The sequence below is a fragment of the Crotalus tigris genome, unplaced genomic scaffold (assembly GCF_016545835.1).
Source record: "Crotalus tigris isolate CLP2741 ecotype Arizona unplaced genomic scaffold, ASM1654583v1 scf7180000024124.1850442, whole genome shotgun sequence".
Classification (NCBI taxonomy): Eukaryota; Metazoa; Chordata; class Lepidosauria; order Squamata; family Viperidae; genus Crotalus; species Crotalus tigris.
The window spans coordinates 157,000-177,632 of NW_024100400.1; the positions used below are offsets into that span (position 1 = coordinate 157,000).

Sequence of the window (20,633 nt, forward strand, 5' to 3'; positions counted from 1 at the left end):
TAAAATGTATAAAATAATTATGAGATATTATGGGTAAATGTGTAAAAGAATTTAAATTTTAATGATCTCTGTTGGCGAGAATTTTAGTGATTAAGATGGTTTGTTGAAATTTCTTAAGTAGGAGGCTATTAATAGATTTACTTAGGGGTGGGGAAAAAAAGAAAAAGCAAATAGTCAAGTTTATCGAATGTAAGTTTGTTGGTTGGGTTATATTGGAAGGAAAATTTTGTGTTTATTATAGATGAATGTTTAAAAGAAATATACACCTCAGCGTGAGAAGATGGATAAATTACATGTATAGTAAATATGGGTTATTGATATGGGGTTTAAAAGTATTATTTAGATTATGAATAATTTTTAGTTTTTAATTTGGAATTGTTTATATTGTTGTTTAAATGTTTTGTATTCGAGTTAAAGCACATTATTGATTTTGTTATTTGTATAGTTGGATAAGTTTATTTAGAATTTGTTTGTTTATTTGTAACCCTGTAATCAGCTCTGGGAAGTGAGGAGGGGGGAGGGAGGGGGTTATTTTAGGGGGAGATATTGTTAAAAACCCATTCCTTCCAGAAGCTGGGCCAATACCATAGCAGACCAGGTGGCTGCCTCCACGAAAACTCCCAGCTATCGCGGCTGCGGAAAACCCCAAGCTACCTGCCGGTCCACTAATCAAATGCTTCAGGTGTGGACAACAGGGGCACCGATCGGCGAATTATAGTGTTTGTGTAAACCAGTTTTAATTGTGTCTTCTTTTCCTTAGTTTGCTTCAGCATTTTGTACTCCTTTTTTTGAACTGCATATAACATTGCTTACCCCTAAAATAATACAAAATAACATCACTTTGAGACCATTTTTGAAAATAAACATTAATAAAGAACAGCACCCCTAGTGGAGTCATATAAATTAGGCAATTGTGTGTTTGACACTTAGGATTCTCCTATTATCTACCATGTTTATTTAAAAATATAATTCACCTAATGTTACCCCTTTCCTAAGGCCCCTTCATCAAAAAAAGTTAGTAGCCAAGGCCAAGATAATCTAGGGTCCCAATGCAATGATAACAATATATATCTTTTGTTTTTTCCTTTTAAATGGGAAGTGGAGGTGAGGGCGGGATGACAGAGAAAAGATCTACTCAGCGATGTTTCTCAAACTGGGCAACAGTAAGATGTGGGGACTTCAACTCCCAGAATCCTTCAGCCAGCCATGGGGCTGGGGAATTCTGGGAGCTGAAGTCCACACATCTTAAACAATTTAAAGGAATTAGAAGTCGTTTCCGCTCATGGAAGTCTCCACTTCCCTGGGTTCATCTTTCGTATTCGCCGCCGCACGCCGAACCAGGGACTGGCGCTGTGAGGGCGGGGCAACGGGAGCCTCCGTCGTTTCCTCCTAGCCGCGCGGAGGCCATGGTGCCGGTGCTTCCGCAGCTGTATCTGAGCGGCGCCGATCTTGGCTCGGCAGACGGTTCCGAAAAGCTCGCCGTCACGGCGCTGCTGCAGGTGGACTCGGAGCCGGCCGGGGCCTCTGCGCTTGCGGGCTTTGAGAGCACGCTCTTTGTCCAGGCGCTGGACTGTCCGCAGAGCGATCTGCTGAGTCGCTTGGACGAGTGCGTGGCTTTTCTTAGCCAAGTCCTGGAGGGCGGCGGAAGCGCCCTGGTGCGCTGGTGAGCCCGGCCTAAGGAGACTGCTTGGGAGGTGGGGTGGCTGTGGCCTGGATCTGACCGGCAAAAGCCCAACCGCGTTGTTGTTGTGCTATACTAGCTTTGAGCAACGTTTCGGAGTAGAAATCAGGATAGAGGAATCCTTGATTATAGTGCAGCTGGCCTTCTTGAAGATATAGAAGAAAATTTCTGCCCTCCTTAGGGTATAATCATGTGTCAACCGGATTTAAGGTTTTATGTTTTTAAATACTTAACCGGTCCAAATACGGCGTTCCTCCACGGATTGTTTACTTTACAGCCAATATTTGCTGCAGACAGCCCGCACTTTCCCCGCGTCTTCCGTAGAAAACCTCCCAGACTGTCTTTGTTACGTCACAAAGCCCCGCCCATTCCGTTTGAGTTTGGGAGTTCGCCGAGTTTGAGCTCAATAACAGCCTTCTTTATTCCTTTTACCTAACGCTGTGTAATATCTGGGTTAAAGAGTTTTTGAGATATTTGTAAGCCTAAAACCTAAGCTAAAAGGTTGCCTGGAGGTGTGTGTGTGTGTGTGTGCGTTTAATGCTGCAAATGCACTTGCAGAGAATTGTTGCTGAGTGTGCAAATACTCCCAAAATGTAAACCTTACTTTAAAATTCACTGTAATTGACACCATATCTCATTCTCTGTTAAAAAAAAGAGTCACATGATGGTTTATTGTGATTTGTGAACCCAAATAATAGGATGGTTTTTAAATTGCTGTCATTCTTTTCCTGAATTTTCATTTTGCCTTCTCCCCTGTCAAATCTTAAGAGGAACTGTACATTACATTAGCTTGTGGCAAGGTCTTTTTGTCAGTCACAGTACTGAAAAAATGCTTTAAAAAGTTCTGCCAACACTTTTTAAACTGATTAATATAATTGCTGATCAACAAAATGTATTTGATTGTGGAATGTAGAATATAGTTTTCTTTTCCTAGGTTAGTTCTTTTTTATTATAATCACATACATTGATGACAAATGCTAAGTTATTGCCCTAATTTTCATAGGATTAAATGGTACACTGTTGTTTCAGTTACGTTCTTAAGGGGCTTATTTTTTTCAGAATGTATGAATAAACTATTGTTAGTGTAGAATTGTCATCATCCAACCTTTACAGTAAAGACCAACCTGAAACCTCCTGTCACATAATGTCAAAAATTGCCAGGGTTGAATAGTGGGGGATTTCATGATAATCATGATACATAATAATTGTTTTGCATCCAAGCAGTCTAGTGGGAACTGGGGAAAGATTAGATTCCCTGATTTTGTAGCATTATATTAATGCAGCTGTCAAAAATGAGATGAGGGATGTGTGCTCAGCCTTCTGCTTCCTGATCCTGAGTTAAAAATGCATTATAAAAAGCAGCACTCTAGATGCAAATATAGTTTAAAAGGAATGATATATTTTGTGGTATATATGAGGGAAACAGTACTTCACTTATGTCTTCCTGTTCTTTTTTCCAGTCATGCTGGAGTTAGTCGAAGTGTTGCCATTGTAACTGCCTATTTAATGAAAACTAATCATCTTACTTTTCAAGAGGCCTATGCCTTTGTTCAGACCATCAAACCTGATGCTAAGTATGATTTATTTTTCCTTTGGCAAAAGTGTTTTCTCATGAGGTTTAAAATACACATTCTCTGATCTCTCATTTTTCTTTTTCTTTCTTTTAGGATGAATGAAGGCTTTGAGTGGCAGCTGCAACTCTATGAAAAAATGGGTTGTAAGGTTGATGTTAATAGTATTATTTATAAGCAGTATCGTTTGGAAAACATTGCAGAGAACTGTCTTGGTAAGGCAAATATAAATTACAATGTTTGTGTGTGTGTGTGTGTATGTATGTATGTATAATAGTAAAGTTGGAAGGGCCTTGGAGGTCATCTAGTCCAACCCCCTGCTTAGGCAGGAAACCCTATACCATTTCAGACAAATGGCTGTCCAGTCTTTTCTTGAAAACACTTCCAGTGTTGGAGCATTCACTGCTTCTGGAGGCAGGTTGTTCCACTGGTTAATTGTTCTAACTGTCAGGAAGTTTCTCCTTAGGTCTAGGTTGCTTCTCTCCTTGCTTAGTTTCCACCCGTTGCTTCTTGTCCTGCCTTCAGGTGCTTTGGAAAATAGCTTGACTCCCTCTTCTTTGTGGCAGCCCCTGAGATACTGGAACACTGCTATCATGTCCCCCCTCGTCCTTCTCTTCATTAAACTAGACATACCCAATTCCAGCAGCCGTTCCATATCTCTCTCTCTCTCTCTCTCTCTCTCTCTCTCTCTCTCTCTCTCTCTCTCTCTCTCTCCATACAAACACCCGCGAAAACCTCAGAAAACATATACACACACACACACGAACACACACATATACTCCATTACTTAAATGTTGTGCTATCTACATTAAACTGTACTTTTATTGCTACATTTTGCTTGTTACAACCCTTTTAATATTGGCAGTAAGCAGAACTGTAATAGCCTTTTTCTTCAGTATGTTAATTATATTATAGATAGCTTATCTGATGAAACTTCAATTCTGAAAGGATACTTAACATGGTGTTTACTGCTTCTTTGAAACATCCCAATATCTGTAAGAAAGCTAACAATGTGCAATATTAACAATGTTGTATCTCTCATTTTTTTTTTGCTCCTACCCATCCTAGGAAAAATTAGCCTCTGACAAGTACATTAAAACGAACTATATAAAGGTCACTAATGGCTCTTATATTATTTGTACAGTTTTTTCCCCTCCAGCTTTTTTGCTTTTGATGGCAGAGTCTGCTCAATTCTCAACAGACATTGCTTTTACTGATTAGCTAAACTTGTCACCTGAGTTTAGATACTCAAGGATTTGAAGGCATCCAAAGAGGCAAATCAGTATCTGAGAATTAATACACGTGATGCAAAAAAGCATTTATCTTTGATTGAACTATAAATCATTAGTCATTTTTAAGCCGATTGATAGCATTTTTGTCACTTCTGCTAGTCTGTCTTCTTCAGAAGAAATTCATTCTTGATTTTTCTACCACCATGTTTTTCAACTAACTCTTTCACACACTGAGCTTCAATATTGTGGGGTCTAGTAATAAGCCATCTAGGACAGTCCTGTCCTCTGTACATTCATCCTGTCATCTTGAGCACTCTTACTGCCTTGGGTAAAATTTACCATTTTTTATTCTTGTCCTTGGAGGATCGCATTCTCTTTACATTCTATTTGTTGCACACAGAATGTTTTGGCTCGCCATGTTTAATTTCTGCCATTTAAATACAAAATAAAAATGAAGAAATTTTGATATGGAATGTCTTAGCTTTAGACTTTAATTTGTATCTCTTTGATATGTATGTATAGGTAGTCCTCTACTTATGACCACAACTGAGACTGGAACTTTCATCACTTAGCAAGATAGTCATTAAGTGAGTTGTGTGCATTTTTATGACTTTGCCATGATTGTGTATCATCAGTCATTAAATGAATCACATGGTCATTAAGCGAATTCAGCTTCCCACCTTGACTTTGCTTGTCAGAAGCCCGTTGGGAAGGTCACAAATGGAGATCATATGACCTGCACCCAGGGTCTGCACCTGAATTTTGATCACATGACCATTAGGATATTGTGATGATCACAAGTGCAAAGACTGACTGTAGGTCACTTTTTCCTAGTACTATCATAACTTCAAATGTTTGCTAAGCAAATGGTCTTAGATCGAGGACTACCTTCCCTCTCTCTGTACTCAAATTAGGCATAAATTAAGTAAAACTATGCTTGTCTTCTTTTTATCAAGAGAAATGTGCAGGTTTTATATATATATATGTCAAATATATAATAACTTTTATTATTAGGCTGCATTAAAAACTAGTGAGAGAAAAATAATCTGAAAAAGCAGTTGAATAAAAGGAAAAAATAAAAATACAGACTAGACCATGCTGATATTGAAAATAGTAAAACATTCTTTTATATCCCTTTCCATATTTTATGTTGAACTTGTCATATGTGTTACACAACTTTACAAAAGAACCAAACTAATCCTATTCACTGCATTTTTATCACCTTTTTTCACGAGAAAAGAACTAATGATTAAACATTAACATTTTGAGGATTCTAAACTGGTTGAAACTGAAGAAGAAGAAAAAAGCAAAAGGCAGATTCTTAAATAATTGCCAGGAATTGTTGGTCTTGTCAATGAAATAGTCATTGCCTATGAGACAACGTAAAGCTTATTGTACTGTGGCAAAATATCTTCTCTTTAATTCATCTGTAAAATTTTTAGACAAATGCAAAATGTTTTGTCACCTTTTCTTGAACCTAATATAAGTATTACAGTGTTGCTGCTCCTTTGCATTTTTTACATGGGCAAACATGGCTAATTACATTTTTATGTGATTTTTTTTCTCCCAGCATTCTCATAAAATTGGTATCTGAATATTGAATTGGAAATGTTATGGTTACCCTGGTGGATTTATTTTAATAAAGGCTAAAATCTTACTTGGGAGATTTTAGCCATATTAGTTCTTTTAAAGCCCTATTGGGATAAATTGTTGCAGCTTTAAACCATCCTTTTAAGACGTGTTTTATTGTATACTTCTCTGGGAATATTGCTGTAGAACTACATGTAAATACCTGCAATAAAGAAGTGCTCTAAACTTTCAGAGATGCTTCATTATAAGTATATAAACTCGTTGTTTCTGGTTTTCAGAGACAGAAGGCTTGCCTGGTCATGTCTTTGCAATTGATCCAAACACAGTACATCAAATCCCAAATCATGACATTCTGTACAGGTGCAGGAAATGCAGGTACGTGGTTCCAGAGGAGCATTTATTGAATAGTATCTTATGAGATCAGTTTATAGCAGTTTTCTGAGCTCTAGCACTTTTGCGACCAAGGGGGCTAACTTTAAATGCAGTTAAATTGCTTGGGGATTTAAACAGACTAAATGTTGAATTAATGATAGTCTAGGCCAGTGGTTCTCAACCTGTGGGTCGGGACCCCATTTGGGGTCAATTGACCATTTCACGGGGGTCGCCAAACCACGCTGTCCGCCATTTTTTTCCCTTTTCCCTAGCTGTCCTACTCTTATTGGCCACACCCACTTGGGGGTCACCACAACATGGGGAACTGTATTATGGGGTCACAGCATTAGAAAGGTTGAGAACCACTGGTCTAGGCAAAAGGACTTTTTGAGAAAACTTTACAGCTGATAATAGTTGCATACAAAAATTGGGGTCGGAGTGTATGTTTCAGTGAATCCCTGGTGAACAGCAGTTGACACAGCTCTTCTATGATATAAACATATTTCTGCAAATAGATCTCCCTATAGATATGCAAGTCTGGGGACTGTGAAAGCCATTATTTATTTTCCTCCCCTCCTGCCTTCATTTTAGCCTTCTTTTTTATTGTATTTCATGGTTGATTTAGAGATGTGTTTCAGACTGATGTTTGGTTGAAATAACCAACCTCTTTTCTGCTTCAGTTTCTTCACTGACTGCCGGCCTCTTGCTTCTTGATTAGGTTGATAATTAGTAGAATCCATTTTTTTTTTCACATGTATAATATTTTACCATTAGCTGTGATGCAACCCGAAAGCATAATAGAGCCACCCCGATACTTAAAAGTTGGGTAAAGTGTTCTTCTTCTCCAAAAGAATCTTGTGTAACCAAATAGTTCAGTGTTCGTTTCATTAGTCCAAATCACTGTTTCTAAATGTTACTAAGATTTTCTTCTGCTGACTTTAAATGGTGAATTATCTGATCAGGTTTGTCCAGTTACTCTCTTTCAGCCCAATCCATCTCACAGTTTGTTGTTGTGGGGAGAAAAAGGAGGAGAAGGAAAGCAGTATTAGGTATGTCTGCCCCCACTTGAGCTATTTATAAAAATAATAAAGGTGGGATAAAAATAAATGAATAAATAAAACCATGGTGTACTATGGACAACTACTCCAATATAGACTGTACTTTACAACAGGTGACTTATAGTGGTCCATTGGTTCTGTTTCTTAGATCTGACCAGTTTGGGGCAATCTTAGCAGAGATTTTTGCACAAAGTGGTAATGTTTAAATTTTTATCATGTGGAGTTGTGTCAGTTTTTGTTCACTTACAGATTTATTGAAAACAAATGTCATTTTTGCTTGCAACTGAATGTTCTTATCATACATGGTTCTCTATTGTACATAGTTAGACCCAATAGCTACCAAAAGGGTAGCTGATCTTGCAAAAAAATCCCATTGTTAAAGGGACGTATGTTGAAATGTTGTAGACTGGGTTGGTTAGAATTCAGTCCTAAAATAGTGGTGACTTGGTTATAAAAGACATACAGTAGGTCTTCTCTAATCAGGTCCTGCTTGTTCTCTGTAGTATATCAATGCTGAATGTCATAGTAATTGATGGAAAAGTTGTAGTAGGGGGTACACCTGGGTGGAGATTGAAGCTTATTGCCAGAAATAGGGTTTATTTATTTATTTATTTATGAGACTTATATACCGCTTTAAGTGCAAGCACTCTCTAAGCGGTGTACACCAGTAAGCAATGTATATATATATATTTACATTGCCCCCAACAATCTGGGTCCTCATTTTACCTACCCGGAAGGATGGAAGGCTGAGTCAACCTTGAGCCGGTGAGATTTGAACCGCTGACCTGCTGAACACAGTCAGCTAAAGTGGCCTGCAGTACTGCACTCTAACTGCTGCGCCACCTCGGTTCGGTTGCAATGTATCAAAGACATTTCAAACTAAAAGTAAATCAGTTTTCTATTTTAACTATGGATTATTTGGGATGGTAGTAAGGAATTTGAAGACAAGAGCAAGTTATTGCTGCCTGTGAAGAACTTGGAGAACTTTTATTGTCGGTGGTATTGAATAGTGGATGGATGAGCTGGTAAATGTTTTCTAAAAAGATAATTAAAATCTGAGCAGTATATTAAAAAGAAAATAGGTCCATCCTGATATGGTGGTTTAACAATATGCAAGGGATATAAGGAGATCCAAATCCAGCAATAATATTTTAATCTATATGTTGTGGGCCTGCTCAGTAGGTAATTCTCCATCTGGTGATAATTCAAGTTAACTGGTTACTGAAAATAGTTCCCTCACGGCTGGTAAGCGCTTTATCATTTAGTTTTCTCTAAAGTACATGAGAATTCCATGCCATTTGAAAATGGGGCCATTATGCTTCAGTGAAGAAAATGAGAAAACATTTATTTTGAAATGTAGAACTCTTAGAATGAAACTTTTTTAGATCAGGTTTGCTGTGTTCACTGCGTTGACTTACGACCACAATTACATTGTTAAGTGAGAAATTCATTGTGAATTTTGCTCCATTTTATGTTCTTGCCACAATTAAGTGGATCACTGCAGTTGTTAAGTTAGTAACACGGTTGATAAGTGAATCCGACTTCCCCATTGACTTTGCTTGTCGGAAGGTCACAAAAGGTGATCACGTGATCCTGGGACACTGCAACGGTCATAAATATGAACCAGTTGTCAAGCATTCAAATGTAGATCACATGATCATAGGGATGCTGCAATGGTCATAAGTGTGGAAAATGGTCATAAGTCACTTTTTTCAGTGCCATTGTAACTTCGAACGGTCACTGAAGGAACTGTTGTAAATCGAGAATTATGTGTATATATTTCTTTTCCACTTCATTTGTTCGAATAAGTAAAAAAACAACATTTCAGATGTCAGGTAGCAATGCTGCTTGAGTATCCTTTCAAATTATTTTTGCTCTTTTCCTTTTGATAAACAGGCGTTTGCTGTTCCGAAGTTCAAGCATTTTGCCCCATGATGAAGGCAAAGGACCTGCAGCATTTGCTCACAAAAAAGTTTCAGAGCCTGGATCTTTAGGCCGTGCTGGTCAAACAAACTGTACTTCTTACTTTATTGAGCCAGTGCAGTGGATGGAGGCAGCACTGTTAGGAGTTTTGGAAGGACAGGTGAGGAAAAGAATCTGAGACTTCTATTTTGAAGAAGGTCAGAATAGTTGCTGCTTTGCTAAAAGCTGAACAAAGGCTGTGACCTACTTAAATGTTGTTATATACATTAAATAATTAGAATATGGGGAAAGCATCTGGAGCTTGCATACTAGATGGAGGGAAGTATGCTTAACTCCTCTACCATCTGTCATCCAGGTAAGTTTGCCGAAGGTTGGCCTATGTTAGGAAAAGGAGTCACCTATCCTTCCCTGATACTGTTCATTTTATTTAGCTTTCTGACGAGTTTGACAACAGATGGCATGGGCTACGTTGAAGTGAATCATCCCTAACTCAAATCATGATCCACAATAGAATAGAAGCTGCATTACTAAGGCTCATTCAATCTGTATATAGTAGAGCTTGGACATCATGTAGAGTAACTGATAAATGAGGACTAATTCTATTCAAAGAGAATTATCTACTCACAAGCTGTTTTAAGATATTGTGGTATTGTGAAAAGTGGTTAAAACACCAGATTTTTACCACATTGTGTGTATAGAAGATGCAGCAATACAGCAGATTTCCTCAAGGTAAAATTATTTCCAATTCATTTTATGGCAGTAATTTATAGCATGAAATTAATGGATGGAAAGATTTTGCTTTCTATTTTTGCTGTCCTTTAACTCTAAAATATGAATCCTTCAAAGATATAATTGATATACAGGGCCAGAAATTAGTAGCTATATTATCAGAAATGTCACCAATGATATCTGCTTCCATGGATGCTAATAAAGGAATGACAGATACAAAACAAATTTTGCCTGATGCAGAAATTGTATAATCAGAAATACTGGATGACAAAAAAGGATAGATTATAAAATAGAGAAGGCAATTAAAACGGAAATGTGAGACAATAGGAGAATCCTGACAATGATTTTCTATTGGATACACAAAAGAAGTAGGTTAAAACTTTGAAATGAATGTCAGAAGGGTATTAATAAATTTATTTGGGCGGGCAAAAAAACCAAGAGTTAAGTTTAAGATTATACAAGATGTACGGGAAAGAGGTGGACTTAAGGCGCCTAATCTGAAATTATATTATGATGCGGTGGCTTTAACACTGATTAGTGACTGGCTTAATTTAACAAATAAAAATATACTTTCTCTTGAGGGATGGGATTTACTATATGGATGGCATGCATATTTAATTTATGATAAAAAAGTGGATCAGGTTTTTAAATTCCATATTTTAAGAAGTGCTTTATTGCGTGTCTGGAAGAAGTATTATTATAGGTTAAATTATAAAATACCAATTTGGGGGATTCCTGGACACGCGATAGAGGGGGTATCTAGAGGTGTGAATTTGGATATGATTTCTTATAAGGAATTACTTAGATTGGTAGGGAATGATTGGCATTTAAAATCGTTAGTTGAGTTAAAGCAAGAAAATATTGTACAATCTTGGTTTCAGTATAATCAATTGTTGGTTAGGTGGAAGTTAGATCAAAAGGTTGGTATTACTTTAATGGATGAGAATTTGGGTAAACAGATCAAAGATCACAACCGAGCGCATATAAAGAGAATTTATAATGTTTTAATAGAAATGGATTCGGAAATGGAATTAGTTAAAGATTGTATGGTAAAGTGGGCTCAAAATATTCAAGAACCGATTCCATTGGATACATGGGAGGTAATTTGGGTTAGAAATGTAAAATTTACCCAGGCACAAAATTTAAGAGAAAATTTTTATAAAATGTTTTATAGATGGCATCTGGATCCTAAAAAGTTGTCTTGTATGTATCCTAATTTACAGCCCAAATGTTGGAGATGTGGTAGTTTGGATGCCACTTCTTTTCATATATGGTGGACTTGTAGAAATATAAAAGCTTTTGGATTAAGATTTGGTGGAACATTCAACAGATTTTCAAGAGAAAGATAAAGTTTACCCCACAATTATTGTTATTGGGTGTTATTACAGATTGTGATGCTAAAGAAATTAATTTGATGTTGAATTTGATAACAGCTGCAAGGTTACTAGTAGGGCAATATTGGAAGAAGGATTGCTTGCCTACTATAGAAGAATGGATGCTTAAAGTGTCAAATTTAGCAGAAATGGCTAAGATTTCTGCTTACTTGAAGGATCATTCACAAGAAAGATACACTTTGCTTTGGAGAAGATGGATAAATTATATTCAGAATAAATATGAGACTAAAAAGTTTCATTTAGCCTATGAGTGAATTTTAGAGTATTATTATGATATTATTATTATTTTTAGTATTAGTATTGTTTAACAATTTGGAGATTGTATTGTTTAATAATTAGGATATTAGCTTGTTTATGTTTTCATTATTATGTTTATTTTCAATTTGTTTATATTTATGTTAAAGGTGAGTTAAAGTGCATTATGGACTTGGTTATTTATATAGTTGGTTAATGTTAATTAGATTATGATTATCATATTTGTAACCCTGTACTCAGCTCTGGGAAGTTGGGGAGGGAGAGAGGGTTTTTTTGGGTGGGTTATATTGTAGTTTTTATAAAACTTTTTAATTAAAAAAAAACTTTGAAAATCAAAGTGGAATTACAAATGATAAACCAAGAGAAGGACCCAGATAATGACTTTTTACTGGATTTACAAAAGAGGTTTGCTAAAACTTTTGGAATGGAAAAAAAAAATTGAAGAGAGACCAAATCCTACAACCATTTCTGAATATATTAAAGATCAAGATAGTTAGAAATAAAAGGCATGACTATAAAGTTTGATAAAGGTTAAAATAAGACAAATTTCTATAAAATAAGAAATGTTTCTATAAAATAAGAGACGTGTTTCTGTAGACTTTTTGTTGATACCAGGATTGAAAAGTTGGTGATTTGTAGATTTGTATACAGATAAGTGATAGATTATAGGAGGATATATTTGTTTGTAACCTTAAGGGGGGTGAAGATATATCAAATTTGTTTGTACTTATTGTGATGATTTATATTTTTTCTTTTTTCTTACCAATGTTCTCCCTATTTTTTTTCTTTGTGTTTAGTTTGCATTTGTTTTTACTATTGTAATAAAAACTTTGAATAAGAATTATGAAAAAAAGATAATTGATACAAAATTCAGTCGGTGCTATCATGTAGCTGGGGGAGGGTGGAGGGACCTTTTTCATAATAGAATTTCATAATTCCCTTTACTATGGGTCAGCTGGAAAGAAAATGATTCTTGGTTTTGAAAAATTAACATCTTGATTATTTTAGAGCAACCTGTATAAAGAACAAATATCTAGGCTATTAATATTAAATGAAACAATAGCAGAACAGAAATTCCAGCAACAGAATCATAGATTTGGAAAGGACCATTATATATGATTCCTTGCTCACTGCAAAAGTCCACGTTTCCAACAGATGCTGAGCATACCCAGCAAAATGGGAGCCTGAGTATTAGAGGTTCATAAATCAGAGTGCCATCAGCTTAAAATACTGGTTTTATAGTATGTAGAATCAAATTTGGATCTCTTTCAAATTTGGATAGTTTTCACCATTCAAAAAGCTACCTTGAGAATAATCTGTAAGTGTTTATATTATACAGCATTATCATACACACAAAAACATAAATAAAACCTCCAAAACCACATATATAAATTGCTAATTGCTATTATAGCAGTTGTAAAGAAAAATTGCCATTCTTATATATGCTCTTCAAATATCCTTTTGCTTTAGCATTTTAGCTTTGTGATGTTTTTAGAGATCTTCTGAAAAGACCATGGGTGGCCATCATTTATGATGATTAATTGTACCTAGTCTAAAAACTCCAAAAAAAAAGTATTACTGAACAAAGTTCCACTGACTACTACGTTATGGGTGACAGAGTATTGTAAGCATGTGGAATCTCCCAGTATATATATGGATGGGTTATTCTATGCAGTATTCCTTCATGGAAAATTAACTAGTAAACTATGTTCAATAAAAAGAAAGATACATCAAGAATTTTTATGGAAATGTAGGCCCCCTTTATTATTATATCAGAATGTTGGGTTGTTGTTGTTGTTGTGTGTGTGTGTGTGTGTGTGTGTGTATCAGCTTGATGTTTGGAAGCATATGTTTTGAACAAACAGTTTAGATGGTTGTCTGGTTTGTATTTAATTTTGGATTATCCTAGGGCACCCTTTCCTTCAGTATTTAAACATCAAATCAAAAACATATCCATTTTTCTCAAGGAAACAAATGATGTGGCTTTTGGAAGAAATGAAAAGTCGTATGTCACACGTGAGCCTGGAAAAAAGTGCAGTATTGGTAGAAGATATGAAGCCCGTATAGATTGGGCAACGAATGAGAAACTGAGAGATAGAAAAATTGAACAAAAGGGAATTCTGAGATTTCAAGAGAATGCCAGATGGAGAACACATTTTCTGAAGTTTTTAAAAGAGGCCAGGAAGAGGTGGGCAGTATGAGGGAACAAGATGAATGCTTTCAAGGGAATTGGAATAGGATGTTTTAAATCAGGAACCAAAGCAAACTGTGGAAAGAAGCATACTGGATTGTTTTGTTTTTTTAAATGGTCTTCTAAGGGTCACACATTACAAGAAGGGTTTGTGAAATTGGGCAGTAAAAAATGAGGCCAAGTTTCAATAGTTTGACGTAACTCACAAAAAGTTTCAAAGTTAAGAATTTCACATGTTCCATGCTTGTTTTTTAAAGATGAAAGAGCAAACAGAATATCAACTGTCCCTTCTCTCTGATTCTCTTGTAGCTCCTGTGCCCAAAATGTGCATCAAAGTTGGGTTCTTTTCACTGGCATGGTGAGCAGTGTTCCTGTGGCCATTGGGTGACTCCAGCCTTCCAGATTCACAAGAATCGGGTTGATGAAGTAAAAAGATTGCCTACTGGGGAGCCACAGAATGTGAGAAAGTGAACTTGGTTTGTATTAGGAAAACTGCATATAACTGGCATAGAGAGACACACTTTAATCAATGGTTTAAGAATCAGTGGCCTTGTGCAGTATTTTTCTTTTGACTTTACAATAATAGTAGGCCAAATATACAGCAGAGCTAATTGCACAGCACAACGGAACATTTCTTGAAATAGTTTTAATTTCTTAAACTGAACACTAAAATTTGTGGTCACATCAGGGTATATTTGCACAACATGACTGCTACCAACTAAGATTAGTTGCAAATATGTCTAGAGGCTCTTCCTTCTGAACAACTCTGCATTGTATATGTGAACTGCATTTTCCCAATAAAAATAATTCCAGAAAGTTTGGTGTGCAAGTTTATGACCAGAGAGGGAACAGGCAGGATGTTAAATTACAGAGATGCTCAATTATCAAAAATATAATTGAGGTTTGTTAGAAGATCTCATGTGAGATGTGCTTCTGTAAAGATAATTCTTCTGAAAGTTGGGGAGTTTAGAAGGAGTGGGTTGCTCACCTCAGCTTCTGGGAGATTTGCCACATATATAACCAGCTGCTGAAATACAAATCTTGGCAAGTAGCCTATTGTATGAATGTTTAATCCATTTCCAGCAAGATCTGTTCAGCATGGTTCTCGTTGAGGAATTTTGGAATTACTACAGTTAAAAAATTCAAACTATATTTGCATATTCTTTTTAATTTTGTATAATTTGATTTTTTTTTAAAAAAAAAACTAACATTCTTGTGAAGTAGAATTTGGCAGTCAGAACTTTATTGAACTGCATTCAATGGAGTTAAAGTGGTCAGGGTAGTTCATGGTAGAAAGGTAGCTGAGATTAAAGCTAAAAATTAGAAATCTGAACGCAACATAAACACCAAGGACAGGAAAAAAAAAGAAACTTATAGAAGCAGCAGAAATATCATAAAACAAAGTCCAAAAATCTCACTTTCAGACCTAAGAAAATTAAAAAATGTCTCGGGCAGTTTTTTGAGAAAATGTGGAAGTTACATTTCAAAAAAAAGAGTGTTGTACAACAATGAAAGAGCCTGGTCATTGCTACCCCCCACCTCTTCTTCATAAGCTTAGGTGGAGTAAGCTTGTAGTTGAGCAAGAGCTTTCCAACCTATGGATACTATAGAAAGACTATTTATCTACAGATAGGTTGATTAACAGTGAATCATTGTCACTTATTCACTGTTACTAATAAAAGTCAGAAGAAGTGTTGGGCATACACTGATACACCTTCCTGGCTCCTGAAAATTTAGAAAAAGCTAAGAAATATATGTTAAATTCATAGTTTGCAATGATAACATTATCTTGTCCAATAAATATGTTTGAAACTGCTGGACATTCCATATTCCCAATCAAACATCATGCAACAATATCCTACCATGTTAAGATTTACATTGGTGTGTTGCAGTCCTTTTCTGGATTTTAGTGATTGGTTTATTTTTTATGGCATTCAAAATGTAACTGTACTGTTTTAATCCTATGCTTATTTAAATGCATAGACATATAACTTGGTGTATAGGTTTGTAGATCTTAGTTTTATGAATCCATTTTTATGGCCTTTGTATTTTCTTGTATTGTTTTTACATTTTAGATTTTTAAATCAGCTTATACCATCATAACTTCAAAGTTGCTGACAATTATTACAGTCCTACATTTTAAATTCTAATTAGAGTCATTCATAAAGTTTAAATAGCTTTGTGGATTTTAATATTGAAGTTTTCTTTTTATTGTTTGATATATAGAGAGACACCTGGATGTAATTCATACTATTATAACTGTTGCCACTAAAGATGTTTTTGGCAGTAAGTATTTTATTTAGTTTATTCTAGTAAAGCTCTATCAAATTATACTAGTCTACTATTTCATCATGTTAACTGGGCATATATTTAAATTTAGTGCTGTTAATTTCCACAGCACTAAACACAATAAAAATAGATTTCTCCATAATTTGTATTCTGTCTGGAATTTCCACCTTGTAAATCTCTAGGCCAGATTGCCAATTAATTGCTCTGTATTTTCTCCCATTTCTCTCCAGGTTTGTTTGTTTTTTTGGATGCTCATTTATCCTTCTGATAAAGTATCATTACAATTCAAAAGGTGAAGACTATTTTAAAAATATTGCTCTGACTCCGCATTAGCATACACATACATTGGAGGCAATGCTTTTTCACTTTCTTCATTTCATACCTGACCATAGATTTTCAGTTACCTTTTCTTCTATTAAAGGCTCCTGCCATTGCTGCACCAAAATTTATTAAAAAAAAATAAATAAAACAAAAAGAACACATTTCTCCTCTTCCTTTGAAGATGATGGCCTTAAATGATTTCATAGAGTCTATTTACTGGATATGTGAAAATATTTCAACTTCTGAGCAGTTTGATTCAAAATGATAGTTTTGCCTTCAAAATCAAACACACGTAAGAGACAAGCAAAGGCTCTGAATTGAGATTGGAACACCAAAAATGTATTCTGACTAGCATAAAAATGGCCATTTTGAATGGTATTCTAGCTGTTCAAAGCACTATGATTGGACTGTTGTTTAGTGCCTGGTTTCTATTTACAAACTTTTCAAACAAACCAGTACAGAAGCAGGTCTAGTCAAGGCCAATTTAATTTGTGTGGAGTGATAGCAAAGTATTAAGAAGAGTGGGTTGTTGTTTATGGGTTGTGCTGTGCTTTAGTTTGCAGAGAGGCATATGTGAATGTAGCACTGTGCTTCCCCACAACTCGCAAATGCTATAGAGATTTATGTAAATGCAAAGACAATGTTGGTTTGTTGAGGTTTGGCATGTATGTTGTGTTGATCCAGTACTGGGTTCAGAGTGCTTTCAGAATTACCTAGACTTGAAAACCCATGTTATATATTTGATGGGGAACTTTGATCTTCTTGGGTTCTTTAGCTGATTCAGACCTTTGTTGATTCAAGGTATCTGTGATTGCTTCTCCCGTTGTGAGCTTTCAAGATTGTGTATGGCTGTTCCTTAAGGTCAGCTTTCTTTATCCCCTTTCTTTTTATTCTGTTTATATATAGATGCAATTTACCTTATAATGATTTAAGTGCAGCTCTTGGCTACAGTCAAATAATTTTTTTTGACAAATTTGTAAACAGTAAAAATAACCCATGGTGAAGAATAGCATTTGTATTGGCATGTCATGCTTCCTTTGTTTTTCTTAAGGATTCAATGCATTTGCTGCTGTTAAATGGCTAAGAGTCTATTCATTGATAAGAAGATACTAGTACAAAAATAGTATCTGAGCAGTTCACTCTTTTTTCTTCTCTCTGTATTGGTGAAGTTTCTTTGGGTTCAGCTGAACACTGATTCTCTGCTAAGAATGCCAAGATGTGTTAGGATTCTAGTTCTGACTGTTTCAAATCTACCCTATGGGAGATTTTGTTTTAAAGAAAAAAGCATTAAAATATTTCAAAAAAGATATCTGACTAATTTTTGTCAAGTTTGTTAACTGGTGATATCCTTGAATGTCACCCATTTACTCTTAGAATGAAAAACAAGGGAGAATGGGACTCATACCAAATTATACTATTTTTATGCCTGGGATACCCATATCATTTTGAGCTTCATATTTCAACTAGCCAATTTTAAATACAACATATTTTTCATTTTATGCACAATCTTGTTGCTTGTCATGGTGATTAATGAAAAGACAAGATCTTGGATCCCTAAAACCTTGATTGAAGAACGCATACAGGGGAGGTGGTTGCCATTAAATCTAAAGGTCTATTATATCCAAATTGCTGTCATTTATAAGCAATTATTTCATATGTGTAATTATGCGATTGGCATACTGGTGTTTTGCAGTAAACCATGTTTTAACTGACAAATACTTGATTTAATGGACATTTCTCAATCCATTAAATGGAGGCGAGATCTAAACAAAACAAAAATGTCCATTGAATCCAAAGTCCATTAAACTTGTAGTTCTCAAACTTGGGTGAAGACTGGATTCAAATACCGTAAGTCCTTGGTATAGGAGATTTGTTATCTCACAAAAATAAACTACAGCACATTTTGATCCATAATTGACATCATTCTAAAATTCCTGAGATTTTCAGTCATAGCCATGCTGGTTAGGAATTTCCAAGCATTCAAGTCTTGCCATCTGATTGGAAAGAAGTGAAACTGGCTATTCAACCCCTGATCTCTTCCCACTACTAATATATAGGTTCTTGTAGCCTGCCACAGATCTCATAGGCCCACTATATTTTCTGGGGTAGGAAAGTACACAATTGTTTGCGTTTTCAGTCATTTCACTCAGTTCCAAGGTTCAGGAGCAAAATCAATTGGATCTTGAAGAAATAATTGCCCTAGTTTTTCAAGCAGACCTGACTCATGCATAATGTAGTTTGTTTCCTGGCTCACTACAGTTTGTAAGCTTATGTTAGCTGTCAGTGCAGGAACCTTCAAACCTTGCCTCTTTAGGAACAGTATTAACCATCTGGTGATTGAAAACCACTTGTTCATGAAGTTGTACTACTCAGATAAATAATTTAATATGCTTTTTCCCTTCTAGAAAGAACTAGCCTCTACAGCTTAATACAAAATACTGTTTTACTAACTAATAAAATTATTGTAAGCTTTTTCTGGACAGGTTTCAAAAGATACTAGAATTTCTGTAAACAAATTTGGATGAGGATTATATAGTTCAAAGAATGTAGTAAGTATAATGTCACTTAAGTCAGATGGGCAGTGTACAAATTTATTAAATTATCTGGCTTGGGATTTGCTCTAGCATGTCATCAGAACCCACAAGTGAAAACTTCCACTTTTAAGAGCTTGGCATCAAAGTAAGAGAAACTGATTTTTTTCAAGATTTTGGCAACTTCATCACAGAAGATGCGTATTTTTATTACTGTGATTTAGGCTGACATTAGTAGAATTGTTAATACAATTGGAGGTTAACAGTAGATATGTTCTTGGTTTTATCATCAGTGTTTGGATTTTATCAAGTCCAAATTTATGTCACTAAGAATTGTGAACTTTGGAAGGGTATGGGGCTAGTTAAAAGAATTATTATTTCATATAGAAGGATACATTTGTAAGTGATTTGCAATAAAGGGACTGTTAATATGGGACTGTTGACATTTCTTTACTATTTTTTTTCACTACAAAGGAATAAAAAAGATAATTCAAGCAATGGTGGGGCAAGGAAGAATTTTATTTATAACATACTTTTCCAAGCCCTTTTTCCTCCTTTTTAATGATTGCATTATTATTTTTTATTTTAGTTTAATTTATTTAATTCTTGTTAGTAGCATAATAAAGGTGTCAGCTTTCTGTTCAAAATGGAGCTGGGATACATAATGCTGCCACCAGAGGGGGCAAGATCTCAGGACTTTGGATTCTCTTAAATTCAGGCATTTTCTGTCATGGTAGCAGTTGTCCAGTGTCCAAGACTGAGTGGCTAGAAGGAATTCCCTTCTCTGTGCAACCTAGATATCCTTGTCTTCCTTCCTAAATCAGCCCTGACAAAGTAATCGTTCAATATAAATTGAAGATAGAAGATACAATTTATACTTCTATAAATTGTACTGCATCTCAGTAAACAGTGCACAGAGAGTCTGAATATTTATTTCTTTTGACTTAAGGCTTCAAAAAGTGCTCACTAACAGCTGGCTTCCTTAGGTCTTTCTCACTAATTATCCATTGCCATAGATCCCCTAAGATCTGGGACATTTATAGTTGCTATTATTCTTCCTCTTTTTCAATCTTACAAATAGTACTTATCTTTGAGCCGCAATGAGGGACTAGAAAACTCATTGTTGAGTAGTGTGGTTGTTAAAGTAAAACATCACAAAACCATGATTTGCAATCTCTGCTAGCTTCTCCATTGATTTTGCCTGCGAAGAAGGTTGCAAATGGCACTCGGGTGATTTCAGGACACTGTGACTGTCATAAATGCACAGGGTTGCCAAGTGCCCAAATCACAATCATGTGACTGTGGGGACAGGGCAATGATTGTAGGTCTGAGGACTGGTCGTAGGTCCCTTTTGCAGCGCTGTTGTAACTTTGAATAGTCACTTAAACAAAGAATCACAAGTGAGGAATTACCTGTAATTCCAATAGATACTAAGAGCCAAATATTTTGAAGTTTTTGGGAGAAGTAACCAAGAATGGAAAATCAAAACAGCTATG

The 20,633-nt window shown here is 35.6% G+C and overlaps 1 protein-coding gene across 12 annotated transcripts in view; it reads left to right on the plus strand.

Moving 5' to 3' along the window:
- Positions 1–1,100: 1,100 nt before the first annotated feature.
- Positions 1,101–20,633, plus strand: part of DUSP12 (dual specificity phosphatase 12) — a 36,429-nt gene continuing 16,896 nt past the window's right edge. For 2 of the 12 annotated variants that reach the window (XR_005554196.1, XR_005554194.1), the window contains exons 1-9: positions 1,101–1,663; positions 3,142–3,255; positions 3,349–3,467; positions 6,353–6,449; positions 9,401–9,587; positions 14,306–14,455; positions 16,223–16,282; positions 16,516–16,577; positions 17,408–17,467. Coding sequence is in view for 3 of the 12 variants with exons in the window: in XM_039322753.1 (XP_039178687.1) it covers positions 1,116–1,663; positions 3,142–3,255; positions 3,349–3,467; positions 6,353–6,449; positions 9,401–9,587; positions 14,306–14,455; positions 16,223–16,240 (1,233 nt within the window). In the remaining 9 variants the exon portion in view is untranslated. The other 10 variants (XR_005554197.1, XR_005554195.1, XR_005554200.1 and 7 more) reach the window with 9 other exon arrangements.